An 18974-nucleotide genomic window follows, 5' to 3' on the forward strand; every position below is an offset into this window, starting at 1 on the left:
AATTAATACATGATAAACTCTAGACCCCATTCATTGAAAAACTCTAGATTAGCTCGTTAAAAAATTTTGGTAACCTAGTTTCTGTCTCTATTATTTTGGAATGTAAACCTCATCCAATTTTGATGTATATCAACGTTATCGGATTTAAGAATTTTGAAATTCAGGTGGAAAACTTCATAACAGATTACCAATGATTCACAAATATTGTATAGCTTCATCAGATTATATATTATAGGGTGCTTCTAAAGGCACCGAGCCAAAAGGCTGTTGGCATCCATCTCTATTAGCACCAGGCCCAACTGCTCCTTTCTCTGTTAGCACCGTACAACTATATAGGCACCGATCAAAGCCAACTTAACCCTCACCCAAATGCGATACCGACATCACGACATGGAGTCCAACCGGTCGATTGTTTCAGGTTGAGTACGCCATTGAAGCCGTCAAACAAGGTTCTGTTGCAATTGGTCTCCGATAAAAAACAAACGTCGTTTTAGCAAGTGTTAACAAAGCTAACCCAGAGCTTTCCCCTCACCAGAAGATCTTCAAGGTCGATGATCATATCGGTGTTGCCATTGCTGGTCTTACTCCTGATGGTAGAGTACTCTCTAGGCATCTAAGATCTGAATGCATCAACTACAATTTCACTTGTCGTTCAGTTAGTCGATAAAGCTCTGGTGCGGAAAGCCCTAAATTTATCTTCTCATGGTATTCGTATTTTAGGGTTTAGATTTGTAAGTCCAAGAAAATCTATCTCTTTTAGAGTTTATTTTTGAGGAATTAGGGTTTGGTAACGAGGAATTAACCTTTTTAATGAAGAATGAGGGAATAGACATATTGATAAAGGGAATGAGATTATTTATAATTTCCATCTCAGAGTTCTGATTATCATCCAGTTTCAATGAGAAATATCATATAACTAGTGTAGGAATTACCTTTTCATAGCTTTATTAAACATGTCTTTCTCCGAGCTCGAGTAAACTAATTTCGGCAAGCTATCTTAAGAATGCATGTAACCCTCTTGTAAATGAATCTTCACTTATATGGATACAACAATAGAGAAATACTTGAGTTACATTTCTTGTTTTGGCAGTTATTCATTGTTATTGGAGAAGAAGATGGAAGAAGCAAACAAAGGTGAACATCACCCACATTAAAAACCGGTGCTTATAGAGAACTTGGATCAATGACCATTGACCCGACTTAATAAAATTTTCGGATGCTAACAGCCTTTTGATCCGGTGCCTTTAGAAGCACCCTATATTATATCGTAACTCTCTCTGAAGCTTCATAACGCACCGTGAAGTTTACAAAACATATAAATTATTTTTCAGGCGAAGATGAACAAAAAAAGAAACTTCCAAAACGTTCTGTGAAGCTCCCCAAATTTGTATGAAGTTTATAAAATCTGTTTAGGACCTTCTCAAATATGTATGAAGCTTCATTTTATATTTCTATAAATTATTTTCTTATTATCAGGAAAAAAACACTTCACAAATTGTATGAAGCTTCTTAAATATTTATGAATCTCGAAGTTTCACAAATCTGAACAAATGCTTCAGGGATTAGTATGAAACATTTTTTCATTGTCATCAACTTTCCTACCTGACTGAAATTTTTGGAAAAAATTAGTCGAGAGTCTTACAGAAAGAAATTTGTGGTTGTTTTTCAAAAAAAGAATTGTGTGGAAGGGCAATCATGACAATTTTTGTAATATTTTGGACCCATGCCAAATTAGACTAAATTATTGGAAATTGTTTTTTTACCATAAGTTCTGCAATACCTCGTCCTTATAAAACCCAAGGACATATACATTTTTTTTTTTTTTTTTTGTTGAGGGAGGACATATACATTTGAAAGCCTAATTTTGATTTTAAGAAACTTTAACACGAAAAGATACGTAAACCATGGCAATGCTGCTTAACCCCTTCTCATCTCTTTCCCTGCCTACCCTAAAATTTCAGAACAGCATGAAAACAACCCCTAAAAGAAACTTTCAATCTACACTTAGAAGAAACTCCTTTTCTCCTTCGAAATATGTCATATCATCGTCCCTATCGGCTCATGATCTTTCCACAGCAGAAGCTCGAAAAATGGTGGAAGAGTTCAACCACAAACTTCCATTAGAAGAAGCTATAACTCCTCCAAGCTCATGGTATACTGATCCATCATTTCTCACTCTTGAATTTGAGCGCGTTTTCTATCGAGGATGGCAGGTTGTAGGTACATCCCTTATTCTTTGTTCTTTTTACTTTGAGATAAATAGACTACTAGTCCTTTAATAAAGAAAACATGAATTAATCTTTTGAAGACATCATGAACTAAAGGTGTTTCTCTTTTGTCATTTGGGTCTTGTGATTTTTGGTTTCCCTGTAAATTCCAACACTCCATCCTAGTTCATGATCAACAGAAAATTGATTCCCTAGTTTGCTTATTAGACTGTCATCCATAAACTGTTTATTTTTAACCTGTACTGTTTCTTTAAGATCCATGAACCTACCTAGTTGTCTTCACCAAAACAGTGAGACAGAAAAGTCTCGATTACATAAAGATTTAGTCAATCTTGACAGAGAAATCCGAGAGAGAGAGAAAAACAGTGAGAGAGAGAGGCAGAGAGAGAGAGAAATAGAGAGAGAGAAAAGAGATGAAGATCAGGAGGCAAGATTCAATCATGTCAATATTTGGACTAAAACATAAATACGGTCCCTCAATCAATCTTATATCCCATATACTCTACTTTTTCGGAAATGCTACCTTCACGTAGGAATTTGAGGAATTTCTTTAGAGGGACGACATGGAACCCCTCTTTGAAAATTTGACAAAATCTGGGTTGTTACAGATGAACAACCCGGATTCAAGTCTCTTTTATCCCAACTTTAGAGAGACAAAGTACCGGAGGGGGGGGGGGGGGGGGGGGCGACTTTGGCATTCTGCTTCTCATTCTATCAAATGTATTAGGCTTTTATGATTTTTTGAATGATAGAAACCAATAAAGAACAATAAGAATGATAAAACTTTGGGTGGTTCTACTGCCGAACCCTTCACATATATTTATATTGAATTTGTTTACAAGATAGAGAATTAGTTTACATATTTAATAGGTGAAAATATAGAAGGAATAAATATGAACAAGGAAGGGAATATTTGACATAATCCCATCTGTCCATCAGTTCATCTGACGAATCCACTCAATCCCCGCAGCTTCGAGCTCGGCTGGTGGATGATGCTGAATCAAGAAGCCTTCTCGAAGAGTCCAATGTGCTGTACCAGAGTCTTGAATTGATCACTGCTCAAGGGGCGGAGGGTGCCTCTATACCACCTGTCTAGTCTTGTTTCTTTTCGTGTTTTTTTGGTTGGTTGGGTCTGTGTTTTTTGTCTTTTCTTGTTGCAGGTTTGATTTTGTTGGTGCCCTGGTACACTCGCAAGAGTTGTTTTGTCCACTTGAGTGGTAGTGTGGTGGCTCGGTCCCCACCTTTTTGCTATTCTTGCCTAGTGTACCAGGTTAGTTGTGGGCCCCTTTGTGGTTTGGGGGGTCCTTTTAGGTGTGTTCGGCGAGGGTGCCTCTAGCTAGTAGGAGTGCCTTCTCTTTTTCTTTTGTTTTATCTGTACCTGGCCTGTTTCTAGTAGGTGCTTTTTAGTTTTGATTGTGGTGTGCCTTTTTGTTTTCTTTGTCTTGGTTGCTTCGTTTCTGCGGGGGGGCCTTGGCCTTTGCGCACTTCGGGATGACCTCTTTCGGTCGGGCCCCTTTGAGAAACTCGGAACCTATCTTTTCCAATAACCCCCACCGGAGCCCTCTATCCATTTTAGCCTGGAACGTCCGAGGGTGTGGCAATTTTCTCAATCGGAAACACCTTTGGACGTTACTTAAAGAGCACAATCCAGATCTGCTCTTTCTCTCCGAGATAAAATGCATGAACATGAACATTGACAGATTGCTCAATCTCCATAAAAGTTATAAAAAGGTTACGGTTGAGCCGATTAACAAAGGTGGTGGCCTGGCTCTTTTCTGGAAACCGGATATTGACATTACTGTGCTCCATGCCACTCAGAACATGATACATGTGTCGTTGAATCTTGAAGAACAAAATGAGAAGTTACTGCTAACTGGATTTTATGGCTGCCCCTATAACAAAGACAAGATCAAACCTTGGGAAGCTCTTCAGAATGTTTCCCCAGACCAGCAAACCCCATGGTTAGTTATAGGTGATCTGAACACCATCATGTATCCTTCCGATAAAAGTGGCCCTCCCAAACCTATTCCCCTCATGGCTAGGAAGATTGTGTCCAGTATTCATAATATGGGTCTTCAGGATTTAGGTTTTAGTGGCTCTCAGTTCACATGGTCCAACCGCCAATTCCAGGGCACATTGATTCAAGAGCGTCTTGATAGAGCTCTTGCAAATTTGGCTTGGCTCTCAACATATCCGTCTTCCCGCATCAAACACCTTCCGGGGGTGGGATCTGACCATCTACTTATATTACTTTCTACCCATCCCCCATCCCATCTGAGTGCCAAACCCTTCAAATTTCTTAGAACCTGGATGTCCCACCCAAACTGTCAAAATTTTATCCTCGAAAACTGGAACATGAACTACTACCTGATTCAACAAAAACTCAACCAGCTAGCTATCAAACTGTCTCAATGGAATAAACAGGTCTTTGGTCATATTGAGAAAAAAATCAAAAACCTTACAACCCTAATTCAGTCTTCGCCTAACTCTGAGTGTTTAGTTCACCTCACCTCCCAGCTGGAGGAGGCTTATATTCTTCAGGAGAGCATCTGGAAGGAGAAATCCAGAGTGGCTCACGTCCAGCTGGGTGATAGAAACACCAAATTTTTCCATGCCAAGGCCATCACAAGAAATCGGAAAAATTACATTTCATCCATCAAAAGAGAAGACAACTCGTGGTGCTCGGAAATTACGGAGATTTCCACTCTCTTCACTTTCAACATTAAAAATATCTCCACCACCACCTCCCAAACCTCCACTAGCATTATCAAAACCCTGTTCACTACCCAGATTTCCGCCTCGCAAAACACCATCCTCATTAAAGCCCCAAACGAGGAGGAAATCCGGGCATCCACTTTCTCCCTGAAACCCGAGGCCGCGCCTGGGCCGGATGGTTTTCCCCCCTTCTTCTACCAAACCAATTGAGATACAGTAAAGACAGATGTTATCCATATGGTCAAATCCTTTTTCCTCACCGCCATTCTCCCTCCATCCACAAACCATACTCATATTTGCCTAATCCCCAAAACCAAGGCCCCCCAATCCACAGCCGACTTCAGACCCATTAGCCTTCTCAACACAACATATAAAATCATCACCAAAATCCTGGCAAATCGCCTGAAAACTACACTTCCGGACATTATTTCTCCCTTTCAAGCCGCTTATGTCCCGGGTCGACAAATCACCGACAATATAATCATGAGCCAGGAAATTTCCCACTCCTTCAAGATTAAACGTGGGGCGAAAGGCTTCTTTGGGTTAAAACTGGATATGTCTAAAGCCTTCGATCGGGTTGAATGGCATTACCTGGAGGACATCATGTTTAACCTGGGGTATGACACACTTTGGATCAAAATGATTCATGCCTGTATATCCTCTTCTTCAATGGCGGTACTTATAAATGGTAGACCTGGTCCGTCTTTTAATGTGTCTAGAGGATTACGACAAGGAGACCCTCTTTCTCCTTTCCTGTTCGCTTTAGCCATGGAAGGACTGAGTCGGCTGCTTGACTCCCCTGGTAGCCCTCACAAATTTCTCGGTTTCTCCATCCCTCGGTCCACCTTCACTATTAATCACCTGCTGTTTGCTGATGACTGTATCATTTTTGGAAGGAACACCCTCGATAACATCACCAATCTCATCAACATCCTTACTTTATTTGGTTCGGAGTCGGGTCAAATCATCAACTACAACAAATCCACTATCTTTTTCTCAAAAAACACCCACCCCAAATTCAAACGTTTAATCACCAAATCTCTCAAAGTGCACCAAACCTCGAGCCTTGACAAGTATTTGGGTACAAAACTGTTCATAGGGGCTAAGAAACAACAAACTTTTGAGCCGCTGCTGGCTCAAATTCAGAATAAACTCTCGAAGTGGCAAACAAATCTCCTCTCTCAAGCAGGCCGCACAGTAGTCATCTCGACTATTACCGCGGCGGTTCCCCGATATCAGATGCAATGCTTTGCCATTCCAAAGGGCATCAGCAAACGCATAGAGACCATTCAACGGTCATTCTGGTGGGGAAAAACAAAATCCATTCATACTATCAACTGGGCAGCAATTTGTCGTCCTCGTAAATTCGGAGGTCTTGGACTCCGAAACCCGGCCTTGGACAACGTCGCTTTTCTATGTAAACTGGGATGGCGCCTTCTCAAATTTCCTAACGCGCCCTGGGCCCAACTTGTAAAAGCCAAATATTTCCCAAACATGGCAAAACCCTCTCCACCTAAACAAAATCATTCTTGGGTCTGGAAATCGTTGGCAGAACCTATCGGCAAACTTTCGAATCTTATCTTTTGGGATATCAACCAAGGCACAAAAATCAATATATGGCAGGACTACTGGATCCCAAACCAAGTGCCGCCTCTACAAAACCAGAATAACTGCCCGCTGAGCACGGTGGACCAGCTGATAGACAACAACACTTGGAAGACGAAACTGCTCCAAAGATACTTTGATGATGAAATTTGCAGAGCAATCCTTAGCATAAACCTACACCCGACAGCAGAAGATGAAATGGTATGGACTCTCACAACTTCGGGTCAATTCACAATAAAATCTATGTACAGGTACTTGAGCTATGGCACTAGGGATCCCGAAACGATTGAATGGGCGTTCATTGGAACATCAGAATTATACCTAGAATCAAACTCTTTCTCTGGAAATGTTGCACCAACAATCTCCCAGTTAAAGACAAGATAGGTAATTACATAGGCAACAACTATAGCTGTGCCTTCTGCGATGAACGGGAAACCACCACCCATGTACTCCTTCATTGCAATTTTGCTAGGGCAATTTGGTTCCATTACAACATCAGAACGGAGGGCATTGGTTCGGTGCTTGAATGGATCACGAACTGGTCATCGCTGGATGACGCAATAATGGAGAACCTTGCAAAAATCATGTGGTTTATTTGGAAAGCAAGATGCGAGAGGTGTTTCGGAAAGAAAGATATTATGCCTCTGCAGCTAATTCGGCAGATTCAATGCTATGCTACAAACTCACCCGAGATACGGAATCCTAAAAGTAACGCAATCCAGCCACAGTGGCTGCCACCGCCACACCCCTTCCTCAAAATAAATGTTGATGCTTCTTTCAACTCCTACACAGACCCGGCAGGTATCGGAAACATTATCCATGATGCGAACGGCGACTTCGTGATTGCTAAAGCAGAAATCATCAGGGGACAGACAGCGAAAGAATGCGAAAGTGTGGCTATCCTGAAGGCAGTCATATGGGCGGAGGAGCTTCACCTCACTCACATCATAATTGAAAGCGACAACAACAATTTGATCACGCATATCCGGGACAGAAACAAGGCCATCAACTGGCAGTCACTAAATAACATGGAACAGATCCGCGCCCGCCTCAAACATTTTGAGCAAATACATTTTCAGTTTAGCCCGAGGAAAACAAATGTACTGGCAGACGCTCTGGCGAAGTGGGGTAGGAATCACAGGGTCAATCGGACGTGGCAGTCAATGGAGAATATGAAGTGGGGTAGGAATCACAGGGATCTTAATATGTAATTCCTTTGTTTTTGGTTTTCTTTCAACAAAAAAAAAAAAAAAAAAAGTTAACCTGGCTCCACCGATTCCGTGGGGTCATCAGGCTCACCGTTATTACCCTCCCTCAAATTGAGTGGACTGGTCGAACATAGATTCAATTAGGGACATAACTCCAAGAAACGTAAAGAAGAGAGACTCTTCGTTAAGATATCTGCAAGTTGAGATTGAGAAGGAACAAACTTAATAAGAGGTGACCCATCAGCTACCTTTTCCCTAACAAAGTGGTAATCTAATGCAATATGCTTAGAGCGCCCATGGAAGACAGGATTATCAGTCATAAGGATGGTGCTTTTGTTATCACAAAATATCTTGGCAAGTTCAGATAGATGAATACCAAGTTCCTCCAACACAAATCCTACCCAAGTAAGATCCGCCGCCGTAGTAGCAACAACTCTATATTCACCCTCAATGCTGGAGCGAGATACCGTAGGTTGCTTCTTCGCACTCCATCCAATTAAATTAGAACCCAAGAATATAGAATAACCTGTTGTAGAACGTCTACTGTCTGGACAACCAACCCAGTCTGCATAAGAGTAGGCAAGAAGAGATGTGTTCATCGAATCCTAATGTATTTGAAGCCCCAAATGAATCGTCCCCTTAATATACCGCAAAATTCGCTTAACAGCTTGAAAATGCTCTTGAGTGGGAGAGTGGATAAATTGGCATGCTACATTGACAGAATATGCATGATCCGGACGAGTTAGTGTTAGACACGGTAAAGACCCCACGATTTTCCGGTATAGCGTAGGGTCTCCAAACCTAACACCATCTGCCGAGAGGTGTTGACCAGGCACCATAGGGGTCCGTGATGGCTTGACCCCCTACATGTTTAGATATTAAAGAACATCGGATGCATCCTTAGACTATGTAAGAAGAACACCCTTTTCATTTCTAGTTGCCTCAATACCAAGGAAATAATGAAGAGGCCCCATATTTTTCATATCAAATTTAGAGTCCAATGAAGAAATAATAGAGTTAATAACCAAAGAGTTCTGACCAGTTAAGATGATATCAACAACATACAATAAGAGATAAACATATCTCTTGCCAGTAAATAAATAAAGAAGTAATGGATTTGCTAGCAGTAAAACCAATGCTAAAGAGGAACTTACTGAACCAATCATACCAAGCACGAGGGGCCTGTTTAAGGCCATATAGCGCTTTCTGTAAACGACAAACAGAAGAAGGTTGGTGAGGATCCACAAAACCAGGCAGCTGAGCCATATAAACTTCCTCTTGAAGGTTACTATGAAGAAACGCATTCTTGACATCTAACTGAAATATAACCCAACCATGTGAGACTGCCAAAGAAAGTATAACACGAATTGTGGTTGGCTTAACAACCGGGCTAAAGGTTTCATCAAAATCGAGACCAGGTTTTTTATTGAAACCTTGAGCCACAAAACGTGCCTTATACCTGTCAATAGAAACATCAAATTTTAACTTTGTTCAGTATATCCACTTACAACCCACCACATTCATATTACTAGTGTGAGGTACCAATCTCCAAGTGTCTTGCTTTCTGAGGGCAGCTATTTCTTCTTCCATGGCTCGTTTCCAATGAGGAGACATAGATGCGACCTTAAACCCACGAGGATCATGAATCACAGACAGTGCATCATAAAACAATGAACCTTTCTCGCCAAAAGTATCACGGTCCCGCCTAGGCAATGAATACCGAGAGCCAACCTTTACTGACTGATAAGTGAAGTCGGTAATAGGAGAAGTCTCATCAAATAGTTGCGAAATCATTCTGAACCGTTGGCGAGGATTAGGCAGAGTGGACTCCTGTAGTGACATTTCTTCTGACTGTGACGACATTGACATAGATCGAGAACCCGAGGCCGACTCGATAGGGGACGACACCGATAAAGGACGTAAAGGGCCTGGAGTGGTTGGGGATGAAGAGTCAGGTGGATGGTTAGGCAAAACCGGACACGAGGAGGTTGCAGAAATCGGGGAAGTGGTCCCAGGGTAAGGTGGTAGGTGGTGAGGATCAAGAGGTATCGGGGGACTAATAGGCTGAACTAGGGTGTCCAATAGTACGGGTAAGGGCTGAGAGTCTGAACCCAACGAGGAAGGACTCGGCAGGAAAAATAGGCGGGTTAGTAGGGCCACATGGTACCGATGAATTATCAAGAAACTGTAGGATATCATTGGAAGAGGATGAAATATTACCTTCACAAAATGGAAAGATAGATTCATCGAAAACCACATGACGTGAGATATAGATGCGACCAGATGAGCGATCCAGACACTGGAATCCCTCATGATGTGGACTTTATCCTATAAAGACACATGGTAAACTACGAGGAGAAAGCTTATTAGGGGCATAAGGTCGAAGATATGGAAAACATAAGCAACCAAAACTACGTAACATAAAATAGGTTGGGGACTTACCAAAAAGAATGGCGAACAGAGAAGCATCCTGGAGAACCGGTGTTGGCATGCGGTTGATGAGATAGACTGCAGTTTGAAAAGCTTCCACCCAAAAAAAGATGCATACGACTATGACAAAGAAGACTTAACCCGATTTCTGTTATATGACGGTGTTTTCTATCAACCGGAGCATCTTGTGCTGGAGCATAAGGACACGATAGTCGTCGAGAAATACCAGATTTGTTTAAATTATCCAAAAATTGAGAGCTCTGAAATTTGGTTCCACTCTCTATTTGAAGGGATTTGATAGTGGTACCGAACTGATTTTCTACAAACGACTTAAAGGTGGTAAAGACCGAGTAAAAATCTGATTTGAGACGAAGAGGGTAGAACCAACAAAAACGACTATAATCATCCACAAAAATAAGATAATACTTAAAACCATTAGAATGAAAAAAAAGGGATGGACCCCATACATCGATATGAATAAGTTCTAAAGGAGCGGAAGCTCTTTTATTATTTAAAGGAAAATCAAGTTTGCAACTTTTACTCATATTACATGGAGTACAGGTCACTAACAAATTACTAGAAGAGAACTGAATTGAACTTTGTTTTGTAGAGATTCCAAAATCCTAGACGAAACATGCCCTAATCTTAAGTGCCAAATATCTTGAGGTGTTTTAAGAGAAATAGTAGTGGAGGTAAATAACGAGGAATGAGAGGAAGCATACAAAATATATAAGTTCCCGCATCTACTACCGGTTCCCAATATCTTTCCGTTCACCTGAAAGATGACAAAACCAGAGGACTAAGTAATCCTAATCATCAGTTACACGACTGATTGAAATTAAAATTTTGGTATACAACGGAACTAAAAGAGAATTGGGTAACGAAAGAGGGCCCTTAGTTGTGGGAATAGAGAGAGTGCCACTATCGGCATACCAAGTCAGGCAAGTCAGGTTGGAAACAGTCAAAGCAGCAGCAATGTCTTCATCATGGTGAGTCGCAGCTAGCTTAGCATGATGGGTGGGAGCAGATCGCTGAACAGTTCGTATACCAGGTGCAAGAGGTCGATTGTGTGTACGATTCTGATCTCGAGTCTGCTCATGAGGCGGACGACCCACCAAGTCATAACAACGATCTGCAAATTGAGCAGCCCTACCACATCATTGACAGGAAAATGGTGGCTTGTTTCGAGAAACAATAGGCTCACCACGGTCCGGACGGGAAGGAGACTGAGGAGGTGGTCGACGATCACGTGAAGGTGGTGGTGGTCGACGATCACTATCATTGGAACGTGATGCTTGAGTGTAAAAAGTACCTTCAAGAATATGAGTATGGTGAAAGGTTGAGCGAAGTGCTTCTTGAGAGGTAATCATAGGAACTAAATTTTGAAAAGTTGGCAATTTTTTCTTCGACATAATAGATTCAGCTAGGGTAGCATAGGAAGGACCCAAACCTTTCAAGAAATAAAACACTTTTGCCTCTTCGCTTAAAGGTTTTCCTATAGAAGCCACAGACTCAAGCAGTTCCCAATATTTACGAATAAATTCACCAAGACTAGAATCACCCTTCTTGATGTTTTGAATAACCTCATGTAATTGAAGTGAGTGAGTAATATAAGGATTTGCATAAGTTTGAGCTAATTTAGCACAAACCTCTGTTGCAGTTGTGAGGCCTATAATTTCTCCCATAGCTTCAATAGATAATGAACTATAAATAATCGAGTAGACAAGTCAATCTGTTTTCTTCCATGTTGTATAGTTAAGATTTAAAACCGTACCTCCCAAGGTTTGAATGGTAGGAGATGGATGAGAAACATCCCGATCAATAAAAGCTAATAGTTCCTGACTTTCAAGTAGTGATAGAAGTTGCGGTTTCCATAGGAGATAATTGTCAAGGGTTAACTTCAGACTGATCATTGAACTTAAGTGAGGATAGGACACCATACTAGATGAGAATGATGAACCAGTAGATCAGACAGATTCGGTTGGAGTAGTCATAATGATAACACACAATCAATAATAACAAGTAACCGATGGACATTGTAGCCGATTAGACAAAAAAACGACAAACTTTCAACCAAGAATACCACTCGAGCTACCAAAATATAATACCAAGATATAAAAACCAAACAATGAATCAAAAAACACCAAGAGATAATGATAAGTCTGATATTATCGATCGGAAAAAAAAATTGATACCAAGACTGTTTAGAGAGATACTAACAATGGCTCTGTTACCATGATAGAAATCAATAAAGAACAATAAGAATCATAAAACTTTGGGTGATTCTACAGCCAAACCCTTCACATATATTTATATTGAGTTTGTTTACAGGATAGAGAATTAGTTTACATATTTAATAGGTGAAAATATAGAAGGAATAAATATGAACAAGGAAGGGTATATTTGACATAATCTTGAGACTTGAGGATCAAGTTAACCCGACTCCACCGGCTCATCGGGCCCACCATTATTATTGACTATTGATTAAACCTATGTGGGTTTTGTGCTACTGATTTTAGGATATTCTTCTACTGATTTTAGTGTTTTTAATACTGATTTCATGTTTTTCCTTTTAAAACCCATAAAACACTTTGAAGAAATGGATTGCCTAGGTTTAAGTTGGTCATTTTATAGTTGAATTTTACCAATCAATGTCTAAAAGGTCGTTTTTGGAGCTAGAATGAATTTGATAGCTCTCTTGATGTTTTTAGCTACGGTGTCATCTCTCTGTAAAGTCCCTCTCGTCAAAGTGGGGATGAAAGAACCGGGATAACTGGTATGGCAAAGAGGATGGGATCTAGGCCGTTCATCTGTTAATGACCTAGATTTCGTCAAAGTTTTAAAACGAATTGCCACATCATCCCATAAAAGAAATTCGTCAAATTCCTAGGGGAAAGTAGCATTTCCGCTTTTTCTTTTGGCCGCATAGTCAACCAACCATAAACTATGAAAAATGTATTCCTCTCAAGAGTCGTGTCCCTTTCCCCTTTCTTTTGACCACTAATTTATTACGTTATGTTTTCGCCTCGTAATACGGACGCGACAGATCCTTCTTGGCTAACGCCGTAACATTCTGAAATTTTTTCCTACAAATTATGAACTTCAATTATATTAGTAATCTTCATACATCAAATACCAAATAAATAGAGCAAGTTGCAGAGAAGAGGAGAGAGGGAGAGAAAATTAAAATATGTGTGGCCGTGAGGGGAGCTGATGTATGTAGTTTAAGGATATTGTAACCGATTTTCTCCCCACTAATTTCTCTTCCTCCACGATCTCCTCCCATATTGTTGGGTATCTAGTAAATGCCAACAATAGCCTTGCAGTTAATTTGTTAGTAGCTGACATGTGTGGTAATATCTAATACAAATGAGGGTATAAAAGCCTAATGGTAGTTTCAAGAAGTTTTAATAGTTGACACTAACACCCTATTGTTTTGATTGGAATTACAATAAGAGGATTTTATATAGGTCGTCCGATGTAATTTCTATCAAACCCCCAACGAAAATGGACGGTCAGACTTATAGCTCACATAACCGATTGACCTGTTTTAATATATAGGATCTATCAAACTCCCAACAAAAATGGATGACCAGACTTATAGCTCACATAACCGATTGACCTGTTTTAATATAGGATATGAGGGGTGTCATAATGTTTTGCAAGTTTTCCCTTTTTACTGATACCTTATATTTCCAGGGTTCACTCACCAAATAAAACATCCTCATGACTTTTTTACTGGGAGGTAACACACTTTCCATCTTCCTGTTCATTTTCTTTCTTAAGGGTAAGTAGATCTGTAAAATTTACATGTTTTAGAATATATATATATATATATATATATATATATATATATATATATATGACAACTGACAAATATATAATAAAGATGGAATACGTTACACACCCATAAACTACAAATCATGAAATTACATATAACATGACAAACGTACCCAAGAGAATGATCAATTGTAGTAAGAGGGGTGCGAGGGTGTGCGGCCGCACTACCTTGATCATCTCGAAAAAATTTAGTAGTAGTGGTTATTTTTCTTATATATAAAAGATAGCTATTGAATAACGTGTACACCAAACATCTAGTGACGTCGTAGCTTAGTGGTAGTGCCTTGGGTTACCAAGGTGAAAGTCGCTTGAGGTCGAGGATCCAATTCCCTCAACAACCTTCCAAAGTATATTTTTTTGTTAAGAAATTCAATTACCTAAAATTTATAAAATTTAATTCAACTATCTTAAACTGAATAAACTTCAATTCATCTATCCTAAATCCTATAAACTTCAATTCATCTATCATAAACCCTATAATTTTTAATTCAACCACCCAACCATCCAACTACACAATTAAATTCTCTACTTCTATATACATCTCTCATTTTGTCATCTCAAACCACACCAAAATTACTTCTCCTCTGCTACCACTTTAGGACTAAGTTTGACCGTGGCTACTGCTTCCATTGAAAGAGTTTTTTCGGCTGTGAGGCTAGCCAACACACGAGTAAGAAACGAAATGAGTGATCTGTGGTTGAATGATTGGTTAGTAGTCTTCATTGAAAAAAAATGTTTTTAGTGAAATTGACAATGAGCCGATTATGTGAACATTTCAAAACATGACTCTAGTAGAGATCAATTGCTTTTCTAATCATTAATGTATTAGTATAATTATTGAATCTAGGTATTTTGTTAATTATTATGTTAGCAAAAAAAAATATTTGGGTATATAAATGCGCACCCCCTGAGTGAAAATCCTGGATCTGTGGTTGCCGACTCCATAACTTATTGCAAACTGAATGAATCCCACCGATGTTTCAGATCGACAACAAAGAGAAAACTGAAAAACGTCATCCTTTATGTTTCAGATCGATAAACAAATTTATTCTGTTTTCGATTTTTTTCTTGTTTAATGCACTCTTCATTTGATTCAAATTCATATCTTGAAGATGAGAACTAAAACAAAAATCTTGATACAAACATATCGAACGATCGAACAAAAATGATCTCCAAAAGGTCAGTTAAATAAATCGTCATCTTTGATCTAAAAATCTTAACTTAAACAAGAACGGTTTTCCAACAAAACAGTGAACTTGGCCGTCATCCCTAATTTTTCATTTGTTCGATTTTCTGTTTAATCTTTTATCTTCAGAAGAAACAACAAACTAAACCATCATCATCCATATACATACATCAAGTAGAAAGTCGGTGAAAAAGAATAATGAGGGAGAGAAGAGCCAGATTAGAGGAGAGTGAATTGGCTAGGTGAAATGACTCAACAATAAAAAAATTAAACCTAATTTGAGTGTTCTGTTGGAAAAATAACCTAATTAACTTGTTCAGGAATATGAAGATAAACGGTGCAAAAGTAAAAGTAGAGACACCAAGATTATTTAACGTGGCAAAAACCCCCCAAGATAGAAGGTAAAAACCACGGGACCTAGTCCAGAAATCTTCCACTATAATGATAATAATGGTTTACACAATTCTTCCCTAAAGCAATAGGGCATTAACCAATTCTTCAAGATGTGTAGAAACATTCTTGGATAACAACTCTTCACCAAAACTATGGTGGATAAACTGAACAAAGAAACAAAGAGATAGGAATCTCTTACTCTTTAGGATTTGAACAAATCCTAGATTACCAAAGGCTGAAGAAGATAACCACAAACTAATTTGCTTCACAAGATTAATAATCTTCTTTTCTTCAAACCAATATTCTTCTCTATCAATCTCTCTTAAAAGAACCACATCAGAAATCTCTCTTTCTCTGACTTCTTTTTGTTCTGAAAGTTGTTGTGAATAATCTTTTCCCTTTCATTCTTTGTTATAATGACAAATAGGGAGGTTTGCAAATAGAAATAGGAATTCATTTTTAGGCTTGAAAAAATAGAAGTTTCTATTTTTTCCCCAGATAAGTAATAAGGGAAATCCTATTTCAATTAGGAGTCCTTTTATTGTAAGGAGGGACCCCAACAAACTCCCCCTCCCAACTTATGAAGAGGGACCTACCACCCCCAAACCTGCAACACTGCTGCATAGCTCATGTTTGCCTTTGGGTAATGGTTTTGTCATCATATCTGAACCATTGTCGTCAGTATGGATTTTCTCGATCTTTAACACCTTTTCTTTAAGAACATCTTGGATCCACTGGTATCTCACATTTATATGCTTAGACTTGGAATGGAAACTAGAATTTTTACTGAGGTGGATGGCACTTTGACTATCGCAATGAATAACATAATTATCCTGTTTCATACTAAGTTCGTCTAACAGCCTCTTCATCCATAACATCTCCTTGCAACATTCTGTAATGGCAATATATTCTTCCTCTGTAGTAGATAAAGCTACACACATTTGTGATTTAGATTGCCATGATACTACTCCCCCCTGAAAAAGTAAATAGGGAGCCTGATGTGGACCTTTTGGCGTCTACATCTCCTACCATGTCTGCATCTGTGTAACCGACTAATACTAGCTATCAATACCAAAACATATACGCGCTTTAGACGTATCTCTAAGATACTTCAGAATCCACTTCACTGCTAACCAATGTTCTTTGCCTGGATTTGCAAGAAATCTTCTTACTACTCCAACTGCAAATGTAATGTCTGGTTCCGTACACACCATTGCATACATCAAGCTTCCTACATCTGAAGCATAAGGAATTTTCTTCATTTCTTCTTTCTCACTTCTAGTTGATGGACACTGATCACGCGTCAACTTGAAGTGACTGGCTAATGGATAACTCACTGGTTTTGTCTTGTCCATATTGAACCTTTCTAGAACCTTCTCAATGTATCTTTCTTGTGATAGCCAAAGTTTTCCAGCTTTTCTATTACAAGAGATATGCATGCCAAGAATTTGTTTTGCTGGACCCAAGTCTTTCATATCAAAATACTTGTTTAGTTCCTTCTTTAACCTGCTAATTTTATTTGCATCCTGACCAACAATCAACATATCATCAACATAAAGTAGAAGTATAATCAAATCTCCATCAGGAAATTTATGAACGAAAACACAATGATCTGAAGTCGTCCTGTGATACCCTTGATCCTTCATGAATGATTCAAAAATTTTGTACCACTGTCTTGGTGCTTGTTTCAGCCCATATAAACTCTTCTCTAACTTTCAAACCAAGTGTTCCTTACCTTTAACTTCAAACCCTGTTGGTTGTTCCATATACACATCTTCTTCCAAGTCACCATGAAGGAAAGCGGTCTTCACATCTAGTTGTTCAATTTCTAGGTTCATACTTGCAGCTAATCCCAATACCAACCGTATAGAGGACATCTTCCCGACCGGGGAGAAAATCTCATCAAAATCAATACCCTTCTTCTGCCCAAAATCCTTTCACCACTAGGCGTGCCTTGTACCGTGGTTGTGAATTTCTTTATTCGCTCTTGATTTTGAACACCCACTTATTTTTAAGAATTTTCTTATTCTTAGGTTTTTCAAACAACTTAAAAAGTGTTGTTCTTATGAAATGATTTAATCTCATCTTGCATAGCTTTCAACCGCTCCTTCCTCTGTGCATCATCTATGGATTCTTCATAGCACTGCGGTTCTCCACCATCTGTAACCATCACATACTCGTGTGGAGGATACTTGGTAGATGGTGCTCCCTCTCTAGTCAATCTTCTCAATTTAGCTGGTAGTTCATGTTGAACTTCCATTCCCTACTCAACATCATCACTCATAGGAACATCTTCCTGAGCTTCATCTTCATTATTTTGTTCTTCACCCGCATTATCATGCATAACCTTAGAAGAGATATGTGTATCTAGATCAATGAGATCATTCTCATGCTTCTCAACTTTCCCGAAGTCCTCAATAGTTTAATTTTCAAGAAACACCACATCTCTACTTCTAATTATCTTCTTATCAACTGGATCCCATAACCTGTACCCGAATTTCTCATCTGCATATCTTAAAAAGATGCTTTGTTCTCTAATCTTTAGGTATATGCACAAAAGCCCTGCAACCAAACACCCTTAGGTGTCCATAATTGACTTCTTTCCCAACCCACACTCTCTCAGCTACATCTCTATCTAATGGTGTTGAAGGTGATAAATTGATCAGATAACATGCAGTACGCATTGCCTCACCCCATAAGCTTTTAGGCAACTTAGCTTCTGTGAGCATACATCTGTTCCTCTCCATAATAGTGCGATTAATGCGTTCTGCTACACCATTTTGTTGTGGAGTTTTGGGAACTGTCTGTTCATGTAATACCATGGGTTTTGCAATACTCTTCAAACGACCAGATGTATTCTCCTCTATTGTCAGTGCGAATGCACTTTAATGATTTTCCTGTCTCTCGTTCTACCATGTTGTGGAAATTCTTGAAAACTGTAAGTACCTGATCTTTAGTCTTCATGGCATATGCCCAAACTTTCCTAGAAGCATCAGCTATAAAAGTAACAAAATACAAAGCAGCACCAAGTGTTTTGACCTTTAAAGGTCCACAAACGTCAGAATAAACGAGCTCTAAAACACTAGATTTTCTTTCAGATGCATTCCTTTGAAAGAACTCTATGTTGCTTTCCTACTAAACAATGAGAGCAAGTGTTTAAATTTATACTTTTCATGTTCGGTAAGTCTTGTCGTTTAGCAAGGATTTGAGTCCCTTCTCGCTCATGTGCCCGAGTCTTCTATGCCAAAGATCCGTGGAAGAATCTTTTTCAACTGCATTTAATTCTCCTTTACACTGTTTTACTTGAGTCCTGTATAAAGTACAACATTTCTTCCCCCTTGCTATCACCATTGTCCCTTTTGTGAGTTT

The 18974-nt window shown here is 39.2% G+C and overlaps 1 protein-coding gene across 1 annotated transcript in view; it reads left to right on the forward strand.

The window, feature by feature from the left end:
• The first annotated feature begins 1287 nt into the window (after positions 1-1287).
• The window catches only part of LOC147538065 (choline monooxygenase, chloroplastic-like), a 56593-nt gene continuing 38906 nt past the window's right edge, over positions 1288-18974 (forward strand). The window contains exons 1-2 of the mRNA XM_086644407.1: positions 1288-2220; positions 13886-13931. Coding sequence (XP_086500533.1) covers positions 1905-2220; positions 13886-13931 — 362 coding nt within the window. The 5' untranslated portion in view covers positions 1288-1904. The remainder of the gene's footprint in view (positions 2221-13885; positions 13932-18974) is intronic.

The sequence above is a fragment of the Eschscholzia californica genome, unplaced genomic scaffold (assembly GCF_041429995.1).
Source record: "Eschscholzia californica isolate CP2 unplaced genomic scaffold, dmEscCali1.0.p SCAF_5, whole genome shotgun sequence".
NCBI lineage: Eukaryota > Viridiplantae > Streptophyta > Magnoliopsida > Ranunculales > Papaveraceae > Eschscholzia > Eschscholzia californica.